General features: G+C 39.4%; 2 protein-coding genes across 4 annotated transcripts; one reads left to right on the top strand and one right to left on the bottom strand.

The window, feature by feature from the left end:
• Window positions 1-57: 57 nt before the first annotated feature.
• cib1 (calcium and integrin binding 1 (calmyrin)) lies at window positions 58-17,460 on the top strand. Its single transcript, XM_088339553.1, has 7 exons — window positions 58-192; window positions 13,275-13,309; window positions 13,379-13,478; window positions 15,106-15,259; window positions 15,334-15,452; window positions 16,607-16,695; window positions 16,764-17,460. Exons 1-7 carry the CDS (start codon window positions 142-144, stop codon window positions 16,783-16,785), a joined length of 570 nt encoding a protein of 189 aa, XP_088195679.1. The 5' UTR covers window positions 58-141; the 3' UTR covers window positions 16,786-17,460.
• Window positions 17,461-18,266: 806 nt separating this feature from the next.
• rccd1 (RCC1 domain containing 1) lies at window positions 18,267-27,046 on the bottom strand. Of its 3 annotated transcripts, XM_088339551.1 has the most exons (9): window positions 26,773-27,003; window positions 23,865-23,919; window positions 23,728-23,812; window positions 22,964-23,129; window positions 22,768-22,889; window positions 22,601-22,699; window positions 20,900-21,037; window positions 18,755-18,784; window positions 18,267-18,668 (listed from the first exon to the last, which is right to left on the bottom strand). In XM_088339551.1, the coding sequence occupies exons 1-9, from the start codon at window positions 26,853-26,855 to the stop codon at window positions 18,517-18,519; spliced, it is 930 nt and encodes a 309-aa protein (XP_088195677.1). In that variant the 5' UTR covers window positions 26,856-27,003; the 3' UTR covers window positions 18,267-18,516. The 3 variants fall into 3 exon arrangements, with proteins under 3 accessions (XP_088195677.1, XP_088195676.1, XP_088195678.1); XM_088339550.1 differs by having other exon boundaries at window positions 23,728-23,919; window positions 26,773-27,046; XM_088339552.1 differs by lacking the exons at window positions 23,728-23,812; window positions 23,865-23,919 and having other exon boundaries at window positions 26,773-27,046.
• Between the last annotated feature and the right edge of the window lie 903 nt (window positions 27,047-27,949).

Raw genomic sequence — 27,949 nt, 5'->3', positions numbered from 1 at the left:
AATGACTTGACTTGTGCGACAGCCTGAGAAGGCGCTGAAAAATACACACTGTCCCTTTAAGCAGAACACCGGAAGTCAAGCGGCAACGCGGAGTTTATTGTTGACAAGTCAAAAGTTTACTGTCGGTAAGTGCGATACACGATGGGTACAACAGCGAGTCAACTTGGGAAGGATTTGCTCTCAGAATATCAAGTAAGTGATTAATTCTATTAATTTTGCCTTAAAACCATAAGATTGTCATGGTTTATTTAGTGCGATCGACGCTCGGTTGCTAAACACTTGTTACACGTAGCGGCGTTAGCCAACTTCAAGTGTTTTAGCTTAGCATAGAGTCAGAGTAATCTACATTGTTCCCAGTGTTGGGTAGGGTTACTTTAACTGGATTACTTTCAATGACTTTTGGATGACTCCAATACCAAATATGCTAATAAAAGACAAAAGAAACTAAATTTGAATCAAATGACTAAATTTTGTGCAGGTTTGGGGAGTAACGGAATACATGGAACGACAAAAATGATGTTGGCAAGCTGTTTGGATTTATTTTCATTTTGTTCTGTCGCATTTTATGTTAGTTTTGCCGGAGATCAAAGCCAGGAGAGAAAGCTAACCATGTGTTGTGAGTCATCATTTTATTCATATTTACTTTCTTTTGTCTTTTATTAGCATATTTAGTATTGGAGTAATCCAAAAGTAATTGAAAGTAATCCAGTTAAAGTAACCGTACCCAACCCTGCTAACACAGGGGTGTCAAACTCATTTTAACTCGGGGGGGCCACATGATAGAACAAACATTCTGTCGGGGGCCGTGCTTGTAGATTCAAGAGAAAGAAAAAGAGAGATAAAGAAATAAGAGAAAGAGGGAGGGAAAGGGAGAGATGGTAGGACAAAGAAAGAAAAAGAGAGCGGGAGAAACAAAAGATAAAAAGTGATAGAGAGGGGGAAAAGAAAGGTAGAGGAAGAAAGAAATCCAAAGAGAAATAGAAAGACAGAAGGAGAGAAAAGAGAAAAGAAAGCGCAAAGGGTAGGAAGAGAAAAGAGAGAAAAGGAAGTTAGAGCAAAAGAAGTTAAAAAGACACTGAGAGACAAAGAGCAACAAAGAAAGAAAAAAAGAGAGAGACAGAGAGTGAAAGACAGGGACAGAGAGTGGGAGAAAAGGGCTGGAAAAGAGAGAGAGAGAGGGAGAGAAAGAAACAGAGCAACAAAGGAAGGGAAAAAGAGACACAGTGAAAGAGACAGAGACTGGTAGAAAAAGGGTGGAAAAGAAAGAGAGAGAGAAATGAATACAAGTACAGTGTCTTTGTTCGAGGCACCTCTCTTTGGCGACATCAAGTTGACATATTTCAACCTGCAGCTTGTTTTTCTCTTGCGCTTCTCTAAGTGTTGTCTCGCGGGCCGGATTCAATCCCTTAGCGGGCCTGATCTGTTGAGGAATTCAACATTGGAGAATTTGTCGGTTCGATAGATAAGTAAGATAAGGGAACAGATAAACAGAAGCCAGCGTTGGAGGAAGAGACCTTTATTGCAACGAAGGTTCTCTCAGCGAGCTGTTTACAAGACAATGGTTTTAAAGCAGTAGTGACGTTTACGCTTGATCGAATACACCCCAAAAGGCGGTCCCGTATCCCGAATGAGTACGTGACTGTTCCTTGCACGCCGTCTGGCAACGGTATCTTCAAGGTTACGCGACCTTTTACCCACAAGCAAGTCCTCCTAAGTTTCTACATGTGTGCAAGTGCAAATGCAAGTGTATTTGCCACAACATAATCCCCCCTTTTTTTTTTTTTTTCCTTTGAATGGAAATTAAAATTGAAAAGGAAAACAGAGTAGTGGCAAATTATTACCAATCATAGATATCAATACAGGACAGAGTTTACGCGAATCGAAAATAAAATAAAATTCTGGCGGTCAGCCTGCTGTGATTACTCTAACTTTCATTGTTAAAAAACCCCTAACACTCCAAACATCTGACCCATGCACTAACCCCCCCTTCATTTATCTTTATCCGTACATACTGTATTATACACGTGGACCGTCGACGGTTGATCGGTACGTGATAAAGGTAAATGAATAATTAAACTGATAAGTGATAACAAATTTTGGTAACAGTCGTCGATACATTTCAAGATGAGTGCATGACTGGATAGTGATACAGCATATACATCGGCCTTTGGCCTGACCCCTGTGAATAATTTGAAGACCATGCACTGTCGTATTCGTCAACGGGTGGCGTGAAGTCAGATGTTGGAGTGAGTGTTATCCCAGCAGGCATCACGCTCAGTTTCCATGCAGCCAAAAACCCGGAAGCGACGATGACCATCCCAGGCAGCAGCTTGTTCCCCGGCAGTGTGACATACCAACAAAAGAATCACAATTAGAAACCAATATATTTGTTGCTGTTATTCCTAGTGCTACTTGATATTGTTATTAGTGTAGATTATCATTTGTGTCTCTTTCCGCAGATGCTCCATTATTTAATGTAATGTAGACTGACTATTAACGTTGCCAAATAAAATTCAAGGTTTTGAATTTAGTTGAGTCATCTGTTCTTCCTCACTCAGGAATAGGCTTGGATATTTAATCACTAACTGTGCTCATTGAGCTTCTTGCCACTCAAGTATTAGCTATTACTGTCATTTGTTCTCCAAAAGTCTTAAGAATTCCTCTTCTAAGAATAGGTATGGCACAGAAACACAACAAATACATAATTATTACGATAGTTAGTACGAAAATTCCCCCCCTTCGCTAACATACTACCCCAGTACCCAAATGTATACGAGAACCAATCAAAAGAGATACTGTTCTTCTCAGTATTTACTGTCACTTCATTGCTCAACTCACGAATCTTTGACAGTGCTTTTGTGAAGCTTCCTGCTTCGGATGTATTTAAAGGTATATACGTACAGCCTTCCTCCTTTATCATATGACACACGGCTCCTTTACTGGCTAAGAGAAAATCGAGGGCCTGATGATTCTGCCAGGCCATCCTAGATGTCTCATGTAATTGCTCTCCTACTGCACTTAAGGCCTCGTTAATGTAATTAATAAACGTTGTTGGTTGTAATAAATGTAGTTAATCCATTTTGCGTTCTTATTCTGAGTTATCCAGATAAATATCGATTCTAATCCAGACTTCATTTCATTGCTAGCTACAAATTACTCTGGAATTACTCTCGGTTGTCCGATGTTATTTAGCCATACCCGTCCACATACATATGCTTTCTTTACTCCGGCCAATTGTCAACAAAGATATTTCATTCAATTACCTTTTCCCCCTTTTTTATTTTTTCCTTTTACTAACTTTTATCTTTCTGTATTTGTAACTTCCTTACTTGCTCTGCCAACAATCCATTTTCCACATAACTTTCCCTTCTCCTACGCCCTCTAACACATGCTTTTTAGCCCACTAGTTTAATGGGAAATTGACATATAACCATCTCACTTAATCTTTCAATTTATTTATTTCGTTTTTCCAAACCAATTAAATCTACTATTTTAGCTTCACCTACTTAATTTGAAAACGACGTGCATTGATCTACAACGATTCATCTTACTCATTTGTATTCCATTCAATGAATATTTCCTCCATATTCAATGAAAATAAAAGTATTTACTCACGCTTTTTCACTATTCTCGTACAACAATGCTTTTCATTTTCAAATTACTCTATCTAATTCACTCAATTGGATTTTTCCTCATCTTCACATTCCATTTATTTTCCAATTTTTAACTGAAAACGAAACATTTGTATTCATTTTCTGTCACTATTCCATCTTTCTATGGTGTGGTTCTGGCATTAACTCTATGAATCTGAAATAACTCAACATAATTTTTCTAAACTTACCACTCCTAAATTTATAGTTTTCCAATTGAAAAAAACAGAAAAAATTTGGACCGTAAAAAATATTTATTGGAACCCCTTAGGCCCCTATGCGTTATGTTGTACACCCTTAGCATCAAACACTGATTTCCCAAAAAACGAACATTTTCGATTCCTGACGCGATGTGCTCTCGGTTCCACCCAAAAACAACATTTTTAAACGGTCTTACTGTTGATATTAAAACGTTTCTGTCGTTGCATTGTGCACTTAAATTCGCATCCTTTTTCTTCTTTGTTAAAAACGCACGCGCTCTCGTCCGCGGCAATTTTCCTTCGTATTTTTCTATTTTTCCTTTTCAGTTACGTGGGCCGCTTAAACGCGAGCGCAAGACAAACATAAGACAAAGAAAAAAGAGAATACAGGAAAGAATACAAACGTTTACAACATTGAACAAACATAAAACATATGACAAGACAAATGGCCCACAAAAATTTAAGTTGTTTAGTCAAATTAAGTCAGTGCACATTGAGACCATGCGCCTACACAACTACCGAGTTAGGGTTACGGTTTTCTACACAATTTCCCGAATTTTACGTACTGGCCGTGCACTCATTTTTTGGCTGTCGGCGTTGTAGCCTCGCTCTTTAGTGCTGCCGCCGTGGGTGTAGGTTTTTCTGGACTTTGGTGTGTCAGTACCCTTCTCGCCTGTATCGTCACATTAAGATTTAGCCTATTAGTATTATTTAGTATTATTATTTAGTATATTATTAACTTTAGTCTGTACTGTCGTTAACATATTTGGTTTCTGGTAGTCCGTCGGCACTCCGACTGGTTGCACGTTTAGGGCGCTTTGAGGAGAGGGATGACTGAGAATGGGCGCCAAGAGTGGACTGAGAGTGTGATCGTGGCCACTGTGTTGTGCGGTGCAGAGTCGATTCAGTTTTATTAAGACGACAGCAGTGTGTGTGTGTGTGTGTGTGTGTGTGTGTCGTCGTATCAATACTAATAACTAAATGGAGTGAAATGGAACTATGACGACTATAACATGAAACCAAACGAGACGTCACGCTCTATAGAGAATTTACCAACCTATTTCATCATCGCCTGCAATCAGCTTAAAATTTTTCTAACATCCTGCTTCTTAAAAGAACCTAAAAAAAAAAATCAGTCATTAAAAGCGCAATTAACCACCAGTCTATCGTCCCAAAAACAATTGTTTTAAGTCAATGGTGGTCAAACTTTTGTCGTCACAGCCTGGGGACACATCCAATTTTTCTCATTTACAATTATGATGTTGTATTTCATTATATTTAATTCCTGTTTATTTATTTTGTGTAATGGTTGCACATCAAACTGAAATATTAGCGTTTGTTCCTTGTTATTTTTCCATTGTTCCTTACAAAACCGCTCCCCAGTTCCCAAAGGTACGACGGTGATCGTTTGGGTACACCATTTTTCAGATCTTTCCACAAACACTATTTATGTCTGGACTTGGGCTTGGCTATTCTAACATTTATATTGTTAGTTTTAAAACATAGAATTTTAGATTTTGTTTACGTACGAACCCCTACTGAACACCAGCATACCTTCAGGGCAATTGCAGTTGACTCAACAAGGTTCGTTTGCTTTCGGAACGGACTAATCCCGTTTCAATCCAATTGATTCAAATTGATAATGTGTTTCGATTTACAATAGTTTCATCATTTCATATTTACTGCTAGAACCAATTAAACGTATAAGTAGAGGTACAACTGTGTTATTGTAGTTGTTAACGTATTTAGTATTTCTGTCATGTCCAGCATGGTCGCTGTGGCGACCGTCTAATTTGCATGTGTCCTTCTTAAGGGCTTGCCCGTTCTGAGTAAAAGCCTGTTTTATGAGTATTCCAAGTTTGAGTTCCTGTTTGCCTGTAAGCCTGTTTTTGTTTTGTTTTGTCCCTGGGTGTTGGACAATTTTGCTAAATAAAGTAACTGGTCGTTACGCGATTGAATTCTGGTCCGGTCTGCACTTAGCTCAACCATTCCTGCAGTAGTATCTTATAATATTTACTAAATAAGATTCTGTAATATTTTCGAAGTTGGTTGTAGTACACTTGAGGCTATATTTTTTCAGGATTTCTTTAGTAGCGCTAGTATTAATGCTGTTGTAGTTTTGTAGCAGTATTCTTGCAGAATTTCTGTAGTTGGTCTTTTTAGAATTATAGCCGTACCATATACTATGTCCCATTTTTCAAGCTCTATATTCCGTTTTCTAGTAATTTCATAAAATTTCTGTAGTAGGATTTAAATTATTGTAATCTTTTGCCATCTCATCTCTTGTTCTATTTTGGTTTACTGCACATGAATGGCTGGATTAAACCCTAGAGGTTTAATTCTGACCCAATTGTGGAAAAATGTATCTGATAATGTGACTTCCGGCGCCGTCACGAATGGCAGCTGCTCCAGCAGCTTCCGTGTTATTTTCGCTACCTTTGTGATTTATTTATTTGTTTATTTATTTTATTTTGCTTACTTTATCAGTGCCTTGCAACACTTGGATTACTTTCTATCCTATGGATATGATTTCCAACTCGCAAAAATACGTACATTAAACAACACCACCTTCATTGGACATTACCGAATCTTACTGCATTATGTGTTCTGTGTAGCACTATTTAGTAACTCTATATAACATGCTAAAGTGGGCATTTGCACGTCACATTGGGTTTTCGTATATTGTATTCTTTTGGCTTTATTATTTTACTGTTCTCAGCTCAGGGATGCTGCTGGAAATGTGAATTTCCCTCAGGGGATGAATAAAGTATCTATCTATCTATCTATCTATCTGATTAAATCGTTCACCCCTGTGCTCAGCATCTTTTTCTATAATAAAATTTTATGTATTGCGTGGTACGTATCTTCTTATTCTAAAGCAAAACAACTTGTTATGTCTATGTTTATTTGCCTTCAATTAGATATTGATCCTTTTAATAATTTACTTTTATTTTTATAGCTTATCTATAAAACACTGTTATATGTTTTGCACAATGCTGACAACTTTTTTGCACTACGATGACTATTTTTCACCAAATGCATATTTACACAGACCTCAACTGTATGTAACATTTTAAATGCACATTCTTGTGTACATATTGTATTAATTATAACTATAACCTTATCTTTTCCGTTCCTTTACCTAACTTTGAAGATGGAGTGTCATGCCAAATTTAATTGTCAGTTACAATGTGTGAACCCGTTTTGTAACTATGTCCGTAAAGTTATATTCCTTCTTATCATAAATGATGCGCATATATGTAGTGCCTTCCAATACCCCGAGGAACTCCAAAAACACTACATAATGTGCTGTTTTTCATACCTTTGTAATCATAATCTCTTATTGTTGATTCGATATAAAGCAATACCTACTTGTCACTTATGAATTACCTTGTTGAATCGTATTTATTTTATATTACTATCTTAATCTTTTATTCCGCGCAACAATCTTCGTTTTTACTCAATTGTCTTAGTTCCCTTTGTTTTTCTTTTTCTTTTCTTTGTAAAAGAAATATTTCATTCAGTGACTGGAATAGCTTCAGCTACGTTATTAATGATTTCTAGTTTCCAATTTTCTTCCCTGTGATACTATATCGTCGCTTTCAAAACTTCTTTCAATTTTTGATAATTCGAAATCATTCATACCACTGGTAATCTATCTACAACCTTTTTATGTATTACGCCTCTTTTGAATATGTCCGTTTATAACCAACGAAAAGATGGACACTAAAATTATGGACGGTTTCCAGTCTTCTTTGTTTTACTCGCCTCTGCTCTAGCAAAACTACACGTCTTAAAAGTTCTTACCCTTTTTACATTCGCATATTCAACGAGAGATGAATAGTTTTGTTACTTAAACATTCTTTCTTTTTAAACTATTCTGTATAATTATCTAGTATACACTCAGTGTTCACAGTTCACCCTGTTCCTGTGTCCCAGACGCATCATCTATGTTGGGGACGCAACCATTTCCTGTAAATTTTCATTATCATTTAATTCCTCTTTAACAAAGATTCTTGGTTTTGCTGTATGAGATTTTATTTTTCTGCACGCCGATCTTAGCTAACGAGATCTCGTCGCTTCGAGATTACGTCATCGTTGTTGGTAATTGGTTAAGTCCGTCTTTTTCATTGGACAAAACGGCTTTTTTCCTCCAATTCATTGAAGAGAGCCTTTTCGTTCTCAATTAAGGTTCTTTCCTGCGAGTTTTTATTAGAAATGTCTTGATAGTGAACCTAAATCGTTTAATTAGCTTTTTTATAAAGTATTTTTAGCAATTTATATCCAAAACAGGTACTGCTGGTGTGACTACGCGATTGTAAACTGGAGTTACTGGAGTTTTCCATAACATAACATGAGCATCACATAGAGGCAGTGAAAAATAGTGCTTATGTGGGTACTGTGACCCCCCTTAGTTATCCTGTTAAGCACTTTTATTTTGGTTGCACTCCTCAGTGCAAAGACTTCTTGCGTTCAATTTATACACACTGTCCCTTTAAAAAATTTCGAGTGCATGTCTCTTATGAAACCATATTCTAAAAATTATATTTTACACATTTTCGTCACATCTCACATTTTTCTTTTTTCCTGTAATGTTTTTGATTTTGGTACTTTAGAGCTTATCTACCTCAGGGCCAGTGAGCCCTTCATGAGGTAAAATGTACTTGTACTTTCCAAATCCTCAACCGTTTTGGCATGTTATACAGTAGTGTCACACTTAACCGGGCCGCTGTCTCTAGGATGCGTCATGGTCTGCAGCGTCGCTTTTTGGATCTCCGGTTGCACTTTCGGAACCGCAATTTCCATTCGCCGCTGCGATTTCTCGAGCTCTGCTCCTAGTAACAACCATATCAGACAATTTATTATCACACACATCTTTGTCACCCACATCTTGTTTTCCTAATTTGAACGTTACTGTCCTGTTGATCTTGCTTGGTCTCGTTGACGGTGGCAGCAGGGGTCAGCAATAAATGATTGGTGAAAAATCAATGCCACCAACTGCGAAAAATCAATGGAATGGTTGCCCAAATTCACAAATCCATCCACTGCAAAATTCAAATAATTAGCAACCATTGCGAGCCCGCGACCCACCAACTGCGAAACCATTCGGGCCCCCTGCTAGTCGACTGCGCCAACAAACGTGCAAATCCTCCCGCCGCGCGAGCATCCCGCATGCGGTCAAGGGCACATACACGCACAATCGGGACAGTGCATGTATACGCGTAAGCTACCGTGTTTCCCCCATTATAAGGCCCAGCTTTTTATGAGAAATGAAATTCAACCTTGTCAACAAATTGCCTAAAAGCCCAACTTTTTTTGTTTTCTAACAACCGCTTCTGGGACAGCGAATTTGTTTCCCACATCGTTTCATCTAATGAAAATCTCTAACATTTTCACTATATCCGATGTTTCTATGTTGTACACATTTTGTTCATAAATGAATGTGTAATAAATAGCAAAACCTCTCATTACTAAGGTGTCTTACTGCGCATGATAATGTTGGCGTGAATGTTCTATCATTCACTGTTCATCTAACCTCAGTTAGTGTTCCGTCAATTCGCATATTAATTTAGGAGGAATCGACAAATTATAATTATAAAACAAGCCCCAACATGACGGTAGCTGATGTGATCACCAATAACTCAGAAGATATTTTTTGTACTAAAAGTAAAGATTAAAGGACCAGTTTGTTCGACCATATTGACACGGCTAGCACACCATTAAATTACCAATTAATGGCTAGAAATCCAATAAATACCCATCAATTGGCCTTGCCGCAAAAAAAAATTAATTTTAATTTTTTCGCACTTAAATATTATTTTTTTTCCAAAAATCAATTAATGATGACCCCCGGGTGGCAGCGTGAGCCCTCGACCTGGACTGCGGCCAGCGTTGCCCTCACGACGGTGTACGGTCCCTCACGCCTCGGATGGTTCCTCTTTCGTCGACCTTGATGTACACGAGATCCCCTGGGACGTCTTTTCAAATGGTTGTTCGACCTTGGACTCCTGTCTCTTAACCAGCTAGTAGATGACAGCCGTCAATTGTCACATTCAGTCTCTCAGTTCAGTTTGTAGTGTTTTGTAGTTGCTCAAGTGGCCCAGATGCGGTGCTGGTCTGCCTGTTACAGGGATATGATTTGACCAAAGTGAAATTATCTGAAAATGAGGTGAGGGTCTGGGGGGCGCGGGCCCCCAACTGGGTCCAGGGCAGTGCCCCGGTGGGGGGACTAGTGGGGCGAAGTCCCCCCCGGAGCTCATGGGTTTTCCGTGTTTTTAAGTACTTTCAATGCATTCAGATGACAAAGAAATAGACAAAACAACAGCATCAATTTTCAATGTAGTTCGAACTATCCCATAGAAAATTACAGTTTAAGTCAACTCAAAATCAGTCACATTAAAAAACATTGGACTACCTTTGCTTTTAAAAACTATCACTGAGAATACCATCATATCTAACTCATGTGATTACTAAGTTAACACATAAATCATGTTGAAGAGTTCAAATTTCATGAACAAATAATTGTATCATGACCAAATGAAAAGTAACTCATTAGAACATACCTCTAATGTCTTTGTTATGGCAGAAGAGTTTATCTATAAATGAAAGTACTGTAGTGGGTTGTACCTAATTCACCCATGGAACCATTGTTTAATGTGTAGTTTTTGTAAGATGCCCTTCACGACCTTTTGAACAAACAAATTTATCTGATATAAAGTCAAAGGTATTTCCCTGTTACCTATTCTCCATGCCTCTGGAGACACAATCACCGATTTCCTGGAAAGCAGATTCAAAATACAATTTTAGCAGTATTTCTGTGTTAAAAATAAAATAATTCACAATCCAAACGTATCAATATTCCTCAGATTTGTAAACACTACGTCAATCAACAAGATTCTAGCGTGATTCAAAGCAGACTTGTGTTGTTATCACCGCCCTGTCGACGGCCTTGGCCGTCTGGCTCAGTCCCTTGTGACGTTCACTCGCAGTCTGCCGCCGGAATGTTTTCGTGAGCTTATCAGTACCAAACTGACCTTGGTGCTCAGCTGTCTACCTCTTTCTCCTCGTAACTGGCTGCAATCAGCACTGTATGAGGACAGCCTGGATGTGCTCCAGTGTCCCCACGACCCTTCTGTAGACAAGGGCGCAGACAACGGATGAGTGAACGTCTTTGTTTGTTGTTTGCTCGTTTTTCTGTCCATCTTCAGCCCTTTTCAACGATCGTCTGACTTCTGAATCCTGTTAAATCGGTCATGTTTACAAACTCGGATGTTTAGTCTAGGTTAAATGACTGAATGAACGAATGAAGACATCACCTTAGCAATTAAATTCTTAAATTTTTCATGGTCTTCCTCAAGATCAAGTAATCTGCTCTTCATTGTATTTTGAAAAAGCTTGCCAAATTGTCCTCAATTTACCCAAACTATACTTATTACGTTTATCGGAACAAGATCTCACAAACCAAAAGGCCACACGCAAACGGAGCACTTGACTTGACGAATTAAGTAATCCCTCCATTTTTTTTATTTTTATGACACCACTTAACATAACGTTACATAAAGTAAAGGGAAAACAATACACACGGTCGAGCTCAACTCACACGGAGATAGACAGAGTGGTGGGGGTAAGGAGGGGGGTAAAAAACAAAAAACAAAAAAGACAAAAAGAACCAACGGTTTGCGCTAATAACCCACAAAAACCAAGAAGCAGTCACTCCATCATTCATCCATGCATCCATAACTCCACACCCAACGCCAAACAAAAGAAAAACAGAAAAGACAAAAACATCAAAGGTTCTCCTCCGCACAGCGTCGTATAAATCACCCGCGTACAAAATAAGATATTTTATTTCCTTTTTTACAAAAATACAGAATATAATTTGCATAAACAGCCAAATAAATATTACATTTCAAAAGGGTCTTTAACAAACGTTTAGGACACTTTTACTTGTATTTATTTTATTATATAATTACCTCTTTTTAATATTAAATATAAAAGCAGTAACGTTTGCTCATTGGTAACATTTTTTTTAATGACAATTATTATTTAAATAAAGAGAATTCATATTTAAGCAAGCGATGTTATCTGCCATTGAAATAAAAATCACTCAGCGAAGCCCACGACCCTGAGATTAAGAGTCTCATGCTCTACCGACTGAGCTAGCCGGGCGGGGGAGAACACACATCCACAGACAGAAAGACACACGCACAATTCTCGCTAGCTGGCACACACCAACATTCCCGAATGAGACATCTCCCACACCAAAACATGTCATCAATTCCCACACATTCTTTGTATCGCCTGTTCTATGCGAAAGTATTTTAATAATAAAACATCGATTACTGCTCATTTTTTAGCGTCGGTCTAATAAAATCAGATATTAGAAAATGGCGATCTTTCATGCACCACACTTCTTGTTAAATGCAAGGTCACATGTCGGACTCCCAAATCATAAATCCACTAGGGAAACAAATAAATATTTCCCGTATTAACAATATATAAATCGTCTATTTTGAACTGTCACTAGCCAATGACGACGTCTTATCACAGCTTTACACAGATCTCAAGACAATCATAAATATAAAAAACCTGACGCCGCTGCCCATCTTTTATCCAGATAAAATTAGCCTTGTTATGTTTTACACGCAGCCAGTCCCATAAAAACAGGATTATCTGAGCTCATAATTCCCGTTCGGACAAAAAATCTCAACTCAGTTTACATATCTCATCCGTCCTAACTTGGGGGCCAGACTTTAAGACGGAAATCCACGTGCACGTTTTCTCATAATTTAGCTCCAACAGTGGCTCCCGTACTTCCCACGACCTCGACGAGCAAACTGAAATAAGGAAGAGAAAAAAACATTCCTTACCTCAGTCGCCCGTTCCAGACCATTCCATTGAGAAGTCCTTTCCCTTTTCCGTTTATCTATTTGCCAGATCATCACGTTGGGCGCCATTGATTTGTTGAGGAATTCAACATTGGAGAATTTGTCGGTTCGATAGATAAGTAAGATAAGGGAACAGATAAACAGAAGCCAGCGTTGGAGGAAGAGACCTTTATTGCAACGAAGGTTCTCTCAGCGAGCTGTTTACAAGACAATGGTTTTAAAGCAGTAGTGACGTTTACGCTTGATCGAATACACCCCAAAAGGCGGTCCCGTATCCCGAATGAGTACGTGACTGTTCCTTGCACGCCGTCTGGCAACGGTATCTTCAAGGTTACGCGACCTTTTACCCACAAGCAAGTCCTCCTAAGTTTCTACATGTGTGCAAGTGCAAATGCAAGTGTATTTGCCACAACACCGCCCGTTTGACACCTGTGCTCCAACAGAACGTCTCAAAAAGTTTACTTCAAAATGGTCTTGAAATGATTACGAAGGATTCAAATAAATGAGTTGGTTTTTTTTTACCATTCTACTTTCAGGAGTTGACGTTTCTAACAAAACAAGAAATTCTTTTGTAAGTAAACATTTGCACAACAATCGGAAAATGCATGCAACACAATACTATTGTGTGGTGAATTAACAGAGCGCATAAAAGATTCACTGAGCTGCTCACGAAAGATGAGAAAGACCTTCCAAACGTCAGAGTGGCCATGGAGAAAATCCTCACCCTCCCAGAACTTAAGGTAAAAAAAAACAACTACAATTAATTAAAGGGACAGTGTATTCTATTTAGTGCCCCTTACTGGTACAATAAACTTTCATTCAGTTAAAAAAACCAAAACATTGATCTGATTACTACGCAAAAACACATAAAGCTATGATCCATCCATCCATTATCTGCACCGCTTATCCTCAGTAGTGTCGCGGGGGTGTTGGAGCCCATCTCAGCTATCTTCGGGCAGTGGGCAGGGGACACCCTGAACGGGTTGCCAGCCAGTCGCAGGGCACACAGGGACAGACAATTCGCTCGCTCATTCACACCTAGGGACAATTTGGACCGGCCAATTAACCTAACATGCATGTTTTTGGAATGTGGGAGGAAATCTGAGTGCCCGGAGGAAACCCAAGCAAGCACGGGGAGAACATGCAAACTCCACACAGAAGGTTCGATCTCATTATCTCAGAACTGTGACGCACACGCGCTAACCACTTCACCGCCATGCTGCCCATAAAGCTATCATCCATCCATTATTTGCACGGCTTATCCTCAGTAGGGTCGCGGGGGTGCTGGAGCCCATCCTAGCCGTCTTTGGGCAGTGGACACCCTGAACTGGTCTCAGGGCACACAGGGACAGACAATTCGCTCGCTCATTCACACCTAGGGACAATTTGGACTGGCCAATTAACCTAACATGCATGTTTTTGGAATGTGGGAGGAAATCGGAGTGCCCGGAGGAAACCCACGCAAGCACGGGGAGAACATGCAAACTCCACACAGGAGGTTCGATCTCATAACCTCAGAACTGTGACGCACACGTGCTAACCACTGCTCCGCCGTGCTGCCCATAAAGCTATCATCCATCCATTATCTGCACGGCTTATCCTCAGTAGGGTCGCGGGGGTGCTGGAGCCCATCCTAGCAGTCTTTGGGCAGTGGGCAGGGGACACCCTGAACTGGTCTCAGGGCACACAGGGACTGACAATTCGCTCGCTCATTCACACCTACGGACAGTTTGGACTGGCCAATTAACCTAACATGCATGTTTTTGGAATGTGGGAGGAAATCGGAGTGCCCGGAGGAAACCCACGCAAGCACGGGGAGAACATGCAAACTCCACACAGGAGGTTCGATCTCATAACCTCAGAACTGTGACGCACACGTGCTAACCACTGCGCCGCCGTGCTGCCCATAAAGCTATCATCCATCCATTATCTGCACGGCTTATCCTCAGTAGGGTCGCGGGGGTGCTGGAGCCCATCCCAGTTATCTTCGAGCAGTGGGCAGGGGACACCCTGAACTGGTTGCCAGCCAGTCGCAGGGAACACAAGGACAGACAATTTGCTCGCTCATTCACACCTAGGGACAATTTGGACCACTTTGGTTTTAAAATGTATCGGCCCACCCTTAGCCGTCGTTGCTTGCTTTCATCCTCTATTTTCTACTTTCGTTTTCCTTTCCCGCATTTTTACGTACCGGATATGACGCTACAAAAAAACAATTCCAGGAACATTTTAAAAACTACAAAAAATAAAATCATAATACATACAGGAATCGATCATTTGTCCCATTCCTATCATCAATTGGTCAAATATTACGCAGTGTCCCTTATCAACTTACTACACTGACCTTTGTACTTCTTGCTGTTTCAGTCCAACCCCTTCAGAACGAGAATCTGCCATGTTTTTTCAACATCTGAACCAAAGGATGGAAGCCTCACTTTTGAGGACTTTCTAGATCTTCTGAGTGCCTTCAGTGACTCGGCTACAATGGAAATCAAATCCCACTATGCCTTCCGTATATTTGGTAAAAGGAGAACAGTATGTCACTACTTATCGTGAACCACAATCATTATAATTGACAGTTATTCACATTTTTAGACTTTGATGACGATGGAACGCTCGACTGTGGTGATCTGGAAAAGCTTGTCAACTGCCTGACTGGAGAGACTGATGATACTAGGCTAACTTCTGAGGAGATGAGACAACTCATCAACAATGTGGGTGATTTCCTGCAACGTTGATGCAAAAAGTGGATACGTTTGTCAGAAACAATGTTCCCTCTAAGCTGCGTGTGTGCGCAATTGCGCACTACCCAGAGCTTTTCCGAGTACAAGAAAATCTAGCCAGCTCACAAAAATCAGGGCTCGAAATTCCTAATTAAGAAGCGAATTAAGTCAAAGTTACAGTGCATGAAGGTAGAAATACACGGGTTCCCCTGACGTTGTGTCCTAAATATGGTATTTTGAAGTTGACTAGAAGGAGAACGAAGTTGAGTAAAGTAGAGTTTGTCGGGGTACCGGCTTCTTCGGCTCGGCTCACTAAAAGGAACCGGCTCTTTCGGGTCCGAAACGGCTCTTCAGGTTGTTTTTGCTTCTTTCACCCCTATATGACCGAATATTATGTAAAATTATGCACAAAATGACTTAAAGGAAGGGGGAATAGAACAAAAAAGAAAAAAATACCAAAATGAAAAAGTAGTGAAAAGCTGAGAAAAAAGAAACAAAAGGAAGAGAAAAAAGAAGGAAACATTCAGAAAAGAGCTAGAAAAAAAAGAAAAGAAAGAAACAAAGGAAAAAAGGTAAATAGAGAACAAAAAGAAAAAAAGGAACAGCTAGGAAAAAATAAACACAATGAGATTTTTTTTTAAGGAATTAAAAAAATAGAAAAAAACAGAGAAAAAGAAGAAAAAGTTTGTGTTGCATTCAAATAATTTCCAATTATACCAAGTCAATCTTTTTGCCAACATTGTACTTCCACTAAAAAATGTACAGTTCTGTATCTTACTACAGAAGCCCCCAGAAATGTTAGTATTATGCGACAAAAGATACCAGGAAAAAATAGAAATGAAAATCTTGTGAAAATTTTTTTGTAAAAACAGATGATGTTTGTAGACCGTAAAACCTTTGCAATAATACATGAGTCAATTCATTCAAAAGTGAAAACATTTTTTGCATTGCCGGAAACTCAGCAAAATGTAACGTGATGTCAAGTTTTGGACATGTATGATAATGACTTAGTTGCCACACTTGGGATTGCTGTTGCTCACTGTTGTTTCAAGCGTTGCTCACCGATTTTGTGTGAACGCTCAGACCCGTAAGGAAAATTACAAGGAACATTGGTCAGAACAGTAGTTTTTTCTTAATGCTTTTAGATTCTTGATGAGTCGGACATCGACAAGGATGGAACTGTGAACCTCTCAGAATTTCAGCATGTCATTTCAAGGTCTCCAGATTTTGTCAGGTGAGATTGGTAATCGAATTGCCTTCAACAACAGCTTACTTGTTAAAATAAAAAAAACTTCTTTGCAGTTCCTTCAAGATTGTGCTGTGAAGACAGAAGTTGACTCTCCACATATTGTTTAATCCGTTATATACTTATCTGCTGTAAATTCTGTATTTTATTGACTTTTACTGTCGTATGTTAATCACTCACTTGGGATTTTTATATAATTCTTTATATTTATATATAAAAGATTCACATATTACATGATTCGAATTATTTTCTTGATTTTGCATTGAATGAAACCAGTGAAATATTAGCTCATTCTTCATTACAAAACAGCTCAATTTCCTTAAGGTCTGATGTTGATCATTTGTGCACAGCACTTTTCAGATCTTTACACAAATGCTCAGAAGTCTGGACTTTGGCCTGGCCTTTCTAACACCTTTAAATTGTTAGGTTGTCCTGTTAGAAGGTGAACCTGCGCCCCATTCTCGGGTCTCTTGCAGGCTAACCAGTTCTCTCTCAGAATTGCCCTGTATTTTGCTCTATTCATCTTCTCCATTAACTATTCTCAGTCCCTGCTGAATAAAAGCAACGCCAGAGCATGATGCCGCCAGCACCATGTTTGACAGTGGGGATAATGTTTCTGGGTGCAGTGTTCTGGTTTGCCCGCGTCCTAGACGCATCATTTTTGCTGGGGACGCATAGTGTCAAATCAATGTGCGTCCCCGGGACGCAACTTTTTTGACACCAAATTGTCATTATTAACCGATGACTTTTTTTTTAAACAAAGATTTACCGCACTCCAAACTTTTCCTCAGGCAGATCCGCCATTGTTGTTTTGGTCTCGCGCCGATCTCGGCAAACGGGATCTCGTTGCTTCAATACATCATTGTTTTGGTGGTTGTCGAGTAAAAGAGAAGTATGCCTCCAAAAAAACAGTTGGTATTAGGTGCAAATCAACAAAAAATTGGTAATTTCTTTACTGTCGATAATAACTCGAAACATAATACAGAAAGTAGTAACAACGGCGATAATTCCGGCACGAAAAAACTTCAGAAGACAGCGAAGGCAAGGTGTTTTGAAGCGAACGATTCAACGAAAGATAAACAAAAGAATACTCCTAGCAAGAAAAGGACTTTTCTGCCAAAATGGACTCAATTATATTCCTGGTTACGCTATGAGGAGGATGATAATGGAGGCTACATGTTCTGTGATGCGTGTACCCAGCGTGACAAAGAAACTGGATTGCATCAATCATTTCGCAATACGAACTTTCAGAAGAGCACATTGAATCGTCACCGCGACAATGAAAACCACAAATTAGCTGTGGAAATTCCGTTGCTGCAATAGGACCTTGAGAAGGCATTACAACTGTGGCGGGACAGCAAACCACGAAGAATATATGAACTGAAAAATCTGAAGTGATTAAAACTGCATGAATAATAATAATATTTCAGCAATATTATTTTGCATAATGTACAATATTGTTGTGAACTGAAAAATCAGAAGTGATAACTGCTTTGTATTACCAATTAACTGTGATGATTAAAACGGAATGAATATATAGATTTATATATTTATATAGTTGTCACTGATTTACAATTTCAACCTGGATAACACTAAATTTTGGGGACCCATAGTTCTCTGTTGGGACCCATAGATTTTTGAGCATGCGAGTCCGCGGGACCCATCACTTTTCACAGGTAAAATGAACACTGTGGGTGATGTGCAGTGTTACTCATACACCAAAGGTACATTTTTATCGTGCACTGTAAGGAGGTGATTGATCTTCTCTTTAAAGTTATCAGTCTGTAGGATGTACAAAGTCTATTGCAGTTAAGACGCTACTTCCTCCTTTACTACAGCAGCAAAAGTATTCCACGCCCCGCACGTCACGTCCACAACACACATCCGTTGTTCCCGGAAAAACTCCACACGGTGCGGCTCGTCTGAGTTAGGTGCCTCGTATCCAAGCTGTCCGTACTGACCTGGGCAGAGACGAAATAAGGAAGCCAAGTGAATAGTTGAATTTTGTCATTGTTGTAAACATCAAGAGTTAAGTCTCCAAACTCACCCCATCCCCACGTGTAGAGGTCTCCTGCAGCTAAAATGAAAAACATCACATTGAAAACTCATTTCCCGATCTGACTTGCACCTTGAACTTATTCGCTGCCTATTACGGGTATAGACATCAAACTTCAGGTGCCACTGACAGCTTTAGGGCATCAATCCTTCATTTTCCCTTTAAAGGGACAGTGGCAATGTTCCCTCTAAGCTGTGTGTGTGTGTGCAATTGCGCACTACCCAGAGCTTTTCCGCGCACAAAAAAATCTAGCCAGCTGACAAAAATCAGGGCTTGATATTGCTAATTAAGAAGCGAATTAAGTCAAAATTACAATGCATGAAGGTAAAAATACACGGGTCCCCCCTACACTGTGTTAGAACAGAATTGAGTAAAGTTAGTAGTTTTTTGAGAACCGGCTTCTTTGGCTCGGCTCACTAAAAGGAACCGGCTCTTTTGAGTCCTAAACGGCTCTTCAGGTTGTTTTTGCTTCTTTAATCCCAACATGACCAAATATTATGTAAAAATATGCACAAAATGACTTAAAGGAAGGAGGGGAAAATAGAACAAAAAAGAAAAAAATACCAAAATGAAAAAGTAGTGAAAAGCTGAGACAAAAAGAAACAAAAAAGAAGAGAAAAAAAGAAGGAAACAAAGGGAAAAAAGTAGAGAACAAAAAGAACAAAGTAACAGCTAGGAAAAAAAAAACACAATGAGATTTTTTTAGAGGAATTAAAAACAATAATAAAAAAACGGAAAAAGAAGAAAAAGTTTGTGTTGCATTCAAATAATTTCCAATTATACCATGTCAATCTTGTTGGCAACATTGTACTTCCACTAAAAAATGCGATTAAATACAGTTGTGTATCGTGCAACTAACTAAATAAGCCCCCAAAATGTTAGTATTATGCAACAAAAGATACCAGGAAAAAAAGAAATGGAAATCTTAACTGTCGTAACAACATGGTACGTTACTCTGCTACGAATTTACAACTATTTAAAAAATACTGAAATGATTTTGTCAGTTTATATGCGCAAGTTTGGTTTTGTGTCACCAGTAGGAATGGTAGGCAGAGCGTGGAGAGGGGGCGTGGCCTTTGGAGGGACAAACAAATCAATGGAGCGAATGTGAGCACAGAATTCACATTAGAAGTGTGCTGAATTTTGGACTATTTATTGGTAAAATAAGTTTTGCAAAACACCATGCCGGGAGAAAAAAATTGTCTCGGACAGTACCCAACAATTGAAGATCTTCGAGTGGTTTGAAGCCCAGAGACAAAATGGATATGGAGATTGCACAACGCAAGAAATATAAAGGGGTCCTCGCTTCCACAGGCAGGTGTACATGTTTTCTTCTTTTTATGATCTTGCTATTTTAAAGAAATTACTTTTTAAATAAGGTCATTTGTAACTGTCACTATTTAGTGTTTTTCAGTAACACACCCAACACTGGCAATGAGTTAATTGGGCTAGCAGTGGAGTGAGTTAAGATTTTCTAGGGGTTACAGTGAAATTAGAAACTACTACTACTAGACGCATCATTTTTGCTGGGGACGCATAGTGCCAAATCAACGCGCGTCCCCGGGACGCAACGTTTTTGACACAAAATTGTCATTATTATCCAATTACCTTTTTTTTTTAACAAAGATTTACCGCACTCTAAACTTTTCGTCAGGCAGATCCGCCATTGTTGTTTTGGACATGCGTTTTGTCTGCACGCCGATCTCGGCAAACAAGATCTCGTTGCTTCGAGATGACGTCATTGTTTTGGCGGTTGTCGAGTGAAAGAGAAGTATGCCTCCGAAAAAACAATTAGTATGAAGTGAAAATCAACAAAAAATTGGTAATTGCTTCAGTGTCAGTAATAAGTCGAAACATAATGCAGAAAGTGATTACAACGGCAATAAATACGTCACGAAAAACGTCGGAGAAATTCTTCGGAAGATCGCGAAGGCAAGGAAAACACGTGTGTTGAAGCGAACGATTCGACGAAAGAAAATAAACAAAAGAATACTAGCAAGAAATGGACTTTTCTGCCCAAATGGACTAAAATTATATTCCTGGTTACACTATGAGGAGGATGATAATGGATTGTATCTTGAGAAGGCATTACAACTGTGGCGGGACTGCAATATTTTCATGTGGGAGACTCCTTACCTGTAACTGCAGCTGTGTGTCTGGAGCCACAACCAACTGCCTTAATTTCACATGATGGTGTAACGTCCAAAAGGGCCGGAAATGCTTGGATGGATATGAAAACTTCTTTGTCCTTCTCTGCCTCTCCAGTGTCTTTACCTGAAGACAAATGTGTAACACAATCATTGAAATGTTATCTAATCAATGTTCCCTGTAATTTTCCACGGGTCTGAGCGTTCACACAAAGTCGGTGAGCAACGCTTGAAACAACAGTGAGCAACAGCAATCCCAAGTGTGGCAACTTGACATCATGTTACATTTTGCTGAGTTTCCGGTAATGCAAATTTTTTTTTCACTTTTGAATGATTTGACTAATGAACGATTGCAAAGGTTGCAGGGCCTACAAACGTCATTTGTTTTTACAATAATACTTTCACAAGATTTCCCTTTCTTTTTTTTTCCTATCTTTTGTGGCATAATACTAAGATTTTGGGGGGCTTATTGAGTCGGTTGCACGAACTGTATTTAATCACATTTTTTAGTGGAAGTACAATGTTGGCAACAAGATCGACTTGGTATAATTGGAAATTATTTGAATGCAACACATTTTTTATTCCTTTTCTGTGTTTTTATCTATTTAAAAAAAAATCTCATTGTGTTTATTTTTTCCTAGCTATTACTTTTTTCTTTGTTCTCTACTTACTTTTTTTCCTTTGTTTCTTTCTTTTCTGGCTTTTTTCTGAAATGTTCCTTCTTTTTTTCTCTTCCTTCTGTTTCTTTTTTTTCTCAGCTTTTCACTACTTTTTCATTATGGTATTTTTTTCTTTTTTGTTCTATTCCCCCTTCCTTTAAGTCATTTTGTGCATAATTTTACATAATAATTGGTCATATATGGATGAAAGAAGCAAAAACAACCCGAAGAGCCGTAGTGTGGCGTTTTGTATGGGTAATGGATTGTTCCTCGTTCATGAAAAATCATTCAGAAACACTTACGGTCTCTTTGGGGAGCGACAACCGTCATCACCAGTCTACTGTAAACAGGGTTGGGTAGGGTTACTTTAACTGGATTACTTTCAATGACTTTTGGATTACTCCAATACCAAATATGCTAATAAAAGACAAAAAAAAACTTAATATGAATCAAATGATGACTCACAACACGTGGTAAGCTTTCTCTCCTGGCTTTGATCTGTTTGATCTCCGGCAAAACGAACATAAAATGCGACCAGGGTTGGGTAGGGTTACTTTAACTGGATTACTTTCAATTACTTTTGGATGACTCCAATACCAAATATGCTAATAAAAGACAAAAGAAACTAAATATGAATAAAATGACAAAATTTTGTGCAGGCTTGGGGAGTAACGGAACACATGGAACGGCAAAAATGATGTTGGAAAGCTGTTTGGATTTATTTTCATTTTGTTTCTGTCGCATTTTATGTTTGTTTTGCCGGAGATCAAAGCCAGGAGAGAAAGCCTACCCCGTGTTGTGAGTCATCATTTTATTCATATTTAGTTTATTTTGTCTTTTATTAGCATATTTGGTATTGGAGTAATCCAAAAGTAATTAAAAGTAATCAAGTTAAAGTAACCCTGACCAACCCTGTAGGGCAGCGTCTGTACATAATTTTGAAGAGGCTTTGAATTGCCACCCTTTTTGTGGAGCTTTGTGAACCAAAGCGGAACAAACATTCATACAGTCCTGCTCAGTAGATGACCAACCTGTCTGAAGATTTTGAAGCTGCTGTGCCCTTGCAGCTCTCGAAGGAAGTCCAAGCTGACCACTTTCGTTCCAGCCCCAGACATACAGGTCACCTCCATCTGTCAATAAATTGCTCGACTTATTTCATGATGACCATCCACTGACATCCCCCGAGAGAAATTCTTACCACTTATGCAAACCGTGTGCCAGCCTCCTGTGGCTACACTGCTCATTATCATGCCCCAAAGCGCCTCCACGACCCTCGGCTGCTCCTCAAACGAGAGGACCCCATGTCCTAACTGACCATGGCTGTTGTCAAGTTATAAGAAGTAAAGCCAAAGATTTTGTTCAGTCAAATCTGTATCTTGAAAGAGAAAATGTACCTGCCCAGTCCCCAGGTGTAAACAGCTCCAGAGGCACTCAGGAGAACGGTATGCTCTTCTCCCAAAGCCAGCTTGGTGGCCTTCAGGTGTGGAGATAATGGCCGGAAGAAGGGAGGTTTTAGGGCAACGTACCCACCGGGGATTAATGGCAGATTCAGAATCGTCCCTTGAGACCAGAAAAGTCACATTTCAGAAAACACTTTGTGACATTGAACCCAACAACGAGGCCAAGCCAGATTATAACAGACAAGGCAGTGTGGGGGTCTACAGCCACACTTACAAATATTCTGGCGAACCTTAAAGGAGCAGTTTGGAAATATGAAATGAAATGATCTGCATTTATATAGCGCTTTTCAAGTCAATGACTTCCCAAAGCGCTTTACAATGTGCTCCACATTTCCCAATAGCGGCCTTGTATTGCAGCCATGTAAGACGCTAACTTGCTTATTGGGGGTATTAGGGGTTCAGTGTCTTACCCAAGGACACTTCGACATGTAACACGGACGAGCCGGGATTTGAACTGGGATCCCTTGATCCCAAGACGAGCGCTCTACCTCCTGAGCTACTGCCGCCCCAATTGGAACTTTTGTGGTCCGTTCAAAACACATGTATAATATAACATGTTGAACTATATAAATAAACACGTTTGGAAAAAAAAAATGGTGTAAGATTATTTTGTATTTTGTAAGGGAAAATACGACAGTTTAAGGGCATGGAGCCGTGGAGGTTGACAGGTATGCAAACCGTTTTAGCATGTGTACTACCAGCGCCATCTAGTGATGTGTTGACTTCCATGCTCCAATCTGGGGTTGCCTTCTCGTTGTCCAGATCCCATGACTCAACTCGTCCTGGAAAGGCAAGGATTAAGAAAGATTCCCCGATTTTGGCGTCCGTGCATCCCATTCCACAAACGCCACTCGGAGGCTTGAAACCCGCCAAGCACAAGCATGGGGCACCTTGGAAAACAAATATGATAAATGGTAAATGGTCTGCATTTATATAGAGCTTTTCAAGTCAATGAAGACCTCCCAAAGTGCTTTACAATGTGCTTCACATTTACCCATTCACACACTCACACACCAATAGCAGCCATGCAAGGCGCCGACCTGCTTATTGGGGGCATTAGAGATTCAGTGTCTTGCCCAAGGACACTTCGACATATAACACGGAGTAGCCGGGAATCGAACCTGCGACCTCTTGATCCCAAGACGTGCGCTCTACCTATCACTCATAATAACTAATACAACTTAAAATTGATTTAGGGGTTGATCCATTACTCAGCAAAGTTGATGATGCATACCTGTCAACCTCCAGGGCTCCATGCCCTTACAAACGGTTGTATTTTCTCTTACAAAATACAAAATAATCTTACACCACATTTTGTTTTCAAACGTGTTTATTTATGTAGTTTAACATGTTATATCGTACATCTCATCTCATCTCATCAGCCGTACCGCTTATCCTCATTAGGGTCGCGGGGGGGCTGGAGCCCATCCCAGCCATCTCCGGGCAGTGGGCAGGGGACACCCTGAATTGGTTGTGTTTCGTTATATCATTTATATTGTTCATTAACATTTTGTTGTGAGATACTGAGTTGCTCGACATGAATGAGGTTTATTATAAAAAAAAGTTTAAAATTAAGCAGTTTAGACGTTAACTGTAGAAGGAAAAAATACACTCAAATAGAATTAAATAGAATTTTCTTATTCAAATTATGAACTCATTTTCTGCATTAAATTATTGTTGCTAGCCACAAACCTGTCCTTTTTCATTTTCTCCTTCCTTTTTTTCTTAACTTTGTTGGCGCCTTGCATGGCTGCACTGACACTATTGGTGTGTGTGTGTGTGTGTGTGTGTGTGTGTGTGAGAGTGTGTAAATGGGTAAATCTGAAGCACATTGTTAAGCGCTTTGGGAAGTCTTCATTGACTTGAAAAGCGCTATATAAATGCAGACTATTTACCATTTATGACTTCTTTATACAACATAATAATTCGTAATATGCATTAAAGCAAGTGAGCCGTTTGAGAGCCGGCTCTCTTTAATGAGTTGAGCCAAAAAAGCCAGTTCTCTAAAGAGAGACGGACTTCCTTTTACTACATCAAACCGCTCGCTTCTTTTGCGACGAAAAAAAACGATACCGAGATAGAGGCTACCGCGGCGAACTCGTTTGACTTGATTGATTTGCCGTTTCGTGATAGTCGGTGTATTCCGGATGGTACCCATCATTGACAAATTTGCGTTTTTCCGTACGGATTTTCTTGTACGTCGTACACGTCTTAAAATGCATAATAGAGGTACTTTGTATGGCAAAAACGTACAGGTTGACAGGTATGATGCATAGGCGATTACATTTTTGCAATTGGTCCATTGCATGGAACCGGAGCTCCACTGTGGTGGTCCCGGTGTTATGCCGAGAAATGCATCCCTTCCGAGATTTGCATCCCCTAGCTAAGATAACCACTTTTACCTCGTTTTATCTCACTTTTTGGGAATGTAATGGCAAAGATACAACCAAAACCACTTCGTCTTGCATTTGTTGGGAATATAATACAACTCAAACCATTCCGTCTTTGTATTTGTTGTGAATGTAATCGAACGGTAATGCACATCGTATATAAATCACTTTTGACAACTGTTATTCACTCTACTATAAAGCTTATTATGCTGAAATAAGCTTTATGGTAGAGTGCATAACAGTTTTAATACGAGCGATTTGAGTAGAAAAAGGAAAAATTAACATGTTACCTGCTCAAAAAAGAGGTAAAAGTGGTTATAGTAGCCAGGGGATGCAAATCTCTGCAGGGATGCATTTCTCGGCACAACACCGGCAGCAACGGCCTGACTATTCGGGTGGTTGTGGAAAGTAGAAGCAAGAAGGGAGAGGACCCATCTGAGCATCCCGGGCAGAGGACTGGAGGATGCTGCTTGGGAGGATGGGATGGAATCCCATTTCAGAGAACAGAACTATGCCCTTGCACAATAGTATTGCCCTTCACACATTGGTTAACTGCTGTTAAAAGTGTCGATAAAAATTGTTCAAACCTCATATTGTTAGGATATGACATAATTAAATTGTGAATGTAATTAATTGCTGTTAAAAGTGTCGATAAAAACTCGTATTGTTGGGAAATGATATAATGAAATTGTGTCTTTAATTGCTGTTAAAAATGTCGAGAAAAAAAATTGTTAAAACGTCATATTGTCAGAGGCGTGTTCAGGAGAGTGAGCGATTGCTATCGCTAGCTATCGCTAGCTTCTGAACGGCCAATGATTATTGAGCGCTCGCGTGCCCGAGTAATCACGGGAGAAAGACCGCTTACTTTGATTTCCAACATGGCGTCGACAGTGCTGAACATGGAGGATCTCACCCTGACGAGTGCTGTTGGCGATATAATTTATCGTCTTACATTGCCTGGTAATGTTTGTGAACAATGCAAGACAGGTATGACCCTTCCACTGCGTTTAGGATAACCTTAACTGTGTCAATATGCGAACTGTCGCTCATATCAGCCAACTCGCTCAAAGCAAGCTGTAGAACGAAATCCATTGTACTGTCGTCGGCCATTTTGGATCAGTAAGGCAATCACAGTGAGCGATTACAAAACGTTCAGCAGTGCGCGGCAAGCGATTAACAAGCGACTACATGTCTGATTACTCTCCTGAACACGCCTCAGATATAACGAAATTGTGAATATGCTTAATTGCTGTTAAAAGTGTCGAGGAAAATTGTTCAAACCTCACATAGTTTATTTGCTGTTAAAAAGTGTCAATAAAATTGTTCAAACCAAAAAAATCGTCCATCAATCACCTTTGGAGTGAAATGTTGCTCTTCGACTCCAACTCGCTCGGAGTCCGTCCGTTTTCCAAGAGCAGCTTCCGCAGACCTGACATTTTAGCTCTACAGGAGACGATATCACCTTATTTTCGTCGGAGGTTTGGTTTGTATCAAAATTCCGTTCCTCGACGTGTATCTGTCCGAAGGCGTTAAAGCCGAACCCAAACCAGCGCATTAGAACCGCGTGTTTTACTTTCTTGTTACAGTTGGAACGACATGCTAGTCGCCATGTTGATTATTGCTCTAGTTTTGCGCATGCGCATTTCGATGAGGGTCGTATCTAGATCAGTATTTCCCGACCTTTTCCTGGACCAATTTTTAGTTAAAAAATAGAAAATAATAAAAAAAATAACTCGAGGAACTCTGTCCGTAGCAAAAAAATCTGGCGGCAATTACATTTTAAGGTTAAATGATCTTGTTGCCTAAATTAATGGTACAGTGAAAGGGTTTTATCATTTGATGTCAGTATGGCACAGCAGGTGATACAAGATTTTGATTTTTGGTGAGTATTTTTGCTGTAATTTTGGATTTGCCATACTTTGACCTGTTTTTAAAGGTTTAGAGTTATTTTTATAAGAAAAAAAGCATTAGAGAAATTCATACCTGCATACCTGTCAACCTGTACGTTTTGCCGTACAAAGTACGTTTATTAATGAAAAATGCATAATAAATTATTATGCATTTTAAGACGTGTACGACGTACGAGAATATCTGTACGGAAAAATGCAAATTTGTTTTTCGTTTGTTTCGTTTTTTTTCCGTTGCAAACGAAGCAAGCGGTTTGATGTAGTGAAAGGAAGTCCGTCTCTTTTTAGAGAACCGGCTTTTTCGGCTCAACTCATGAAAGAGAGCCGGCTCTCAAACGGTTCACTTGCTTTGATGCATTATACTACGAATCATTATTGTTGTATAAAGAAGTTAAGAAAAAAAGGAAGGAGAAAAGGAGAAAATGAAAACAGACAGGTTTGTGGTTATCCCTTTAATCAGTATATTACCAACAATAATTTAATGCAGAAAATGAATTCATAATTTGAATAAGAAAATGTATTATTCTACTTTACTATATTTGCATGTATTTTTTCCTTCTACAGTGAATGTCCAAGCTTCTTAATTTTTTAACCTTTTTTATAATGAACCTCATTCATGTCGA

This window comes from Urocampus carinirostris, chromosome 7 (assembly GCF_059441175.1).
Source record: "Urocampus carinirostris isolate Australia breed hairy pipefish chromosome 7, RoL_Ucar_1.0, whole genome shotgun sequence".
Classification (NCBI taxonomy): domain Eukaryota; kingdom Metazoa; phylum Chordata; class Actinopteri; order Syngnathiformes; family Syngnathidae; genus Urocampus; species Urocampus carinirostris.
The sequence above is the reverse complement of the archived record's forward strand: the minus strand, read 5'-3'. Positions and strand labels throughout refer to the sequence as shown.

Bases quoted from the DNA above. Each gene is read 5' to 3' on its own strand.
- rccd1 (XM_088339550.1), bottom strand. From the start codon at position 26,974: ATGCGCTGGTTTGGGTTCGGCTTTAACGCCTTCGGACAGATACACGTC. The intron at 21,038-22,600 runs GTTGGTCATCTA...ATTTGTCTTCAG, and splicing joins GCTTCAAAATCTTCAGACAG to GTAAAGACACTGGAGAGGCA. The intron at 18,785-20,899 runs GTAAGGAGTCTC...TTTTCATTTTAG, and splicing joins ACACACAGCTGCAGTTACAG to CTGCAGGAGACCTCTACACG.
- cib1 (XM_088339553.1), top strand. From the start codon at position 142: ATGGGTACAACAGCGAGTCAACTTGGGAAGGATTTGCTCTCAGAATAT. The intron at 193-13,274 runs GTAAGTGATTAA...TTCTACTTTCAG, and splicing joins ATTTGCTCTCAGAATATCAA to GAGTTGACGTTTCTAACAAA. The intron at 15,453-16,606 runs GTGGGTGATTTC...TAATGCTTTTAG, and splicing joins TGAGACAACTCATCAACAAT to ATTCTTGATGAGTCGGACAT.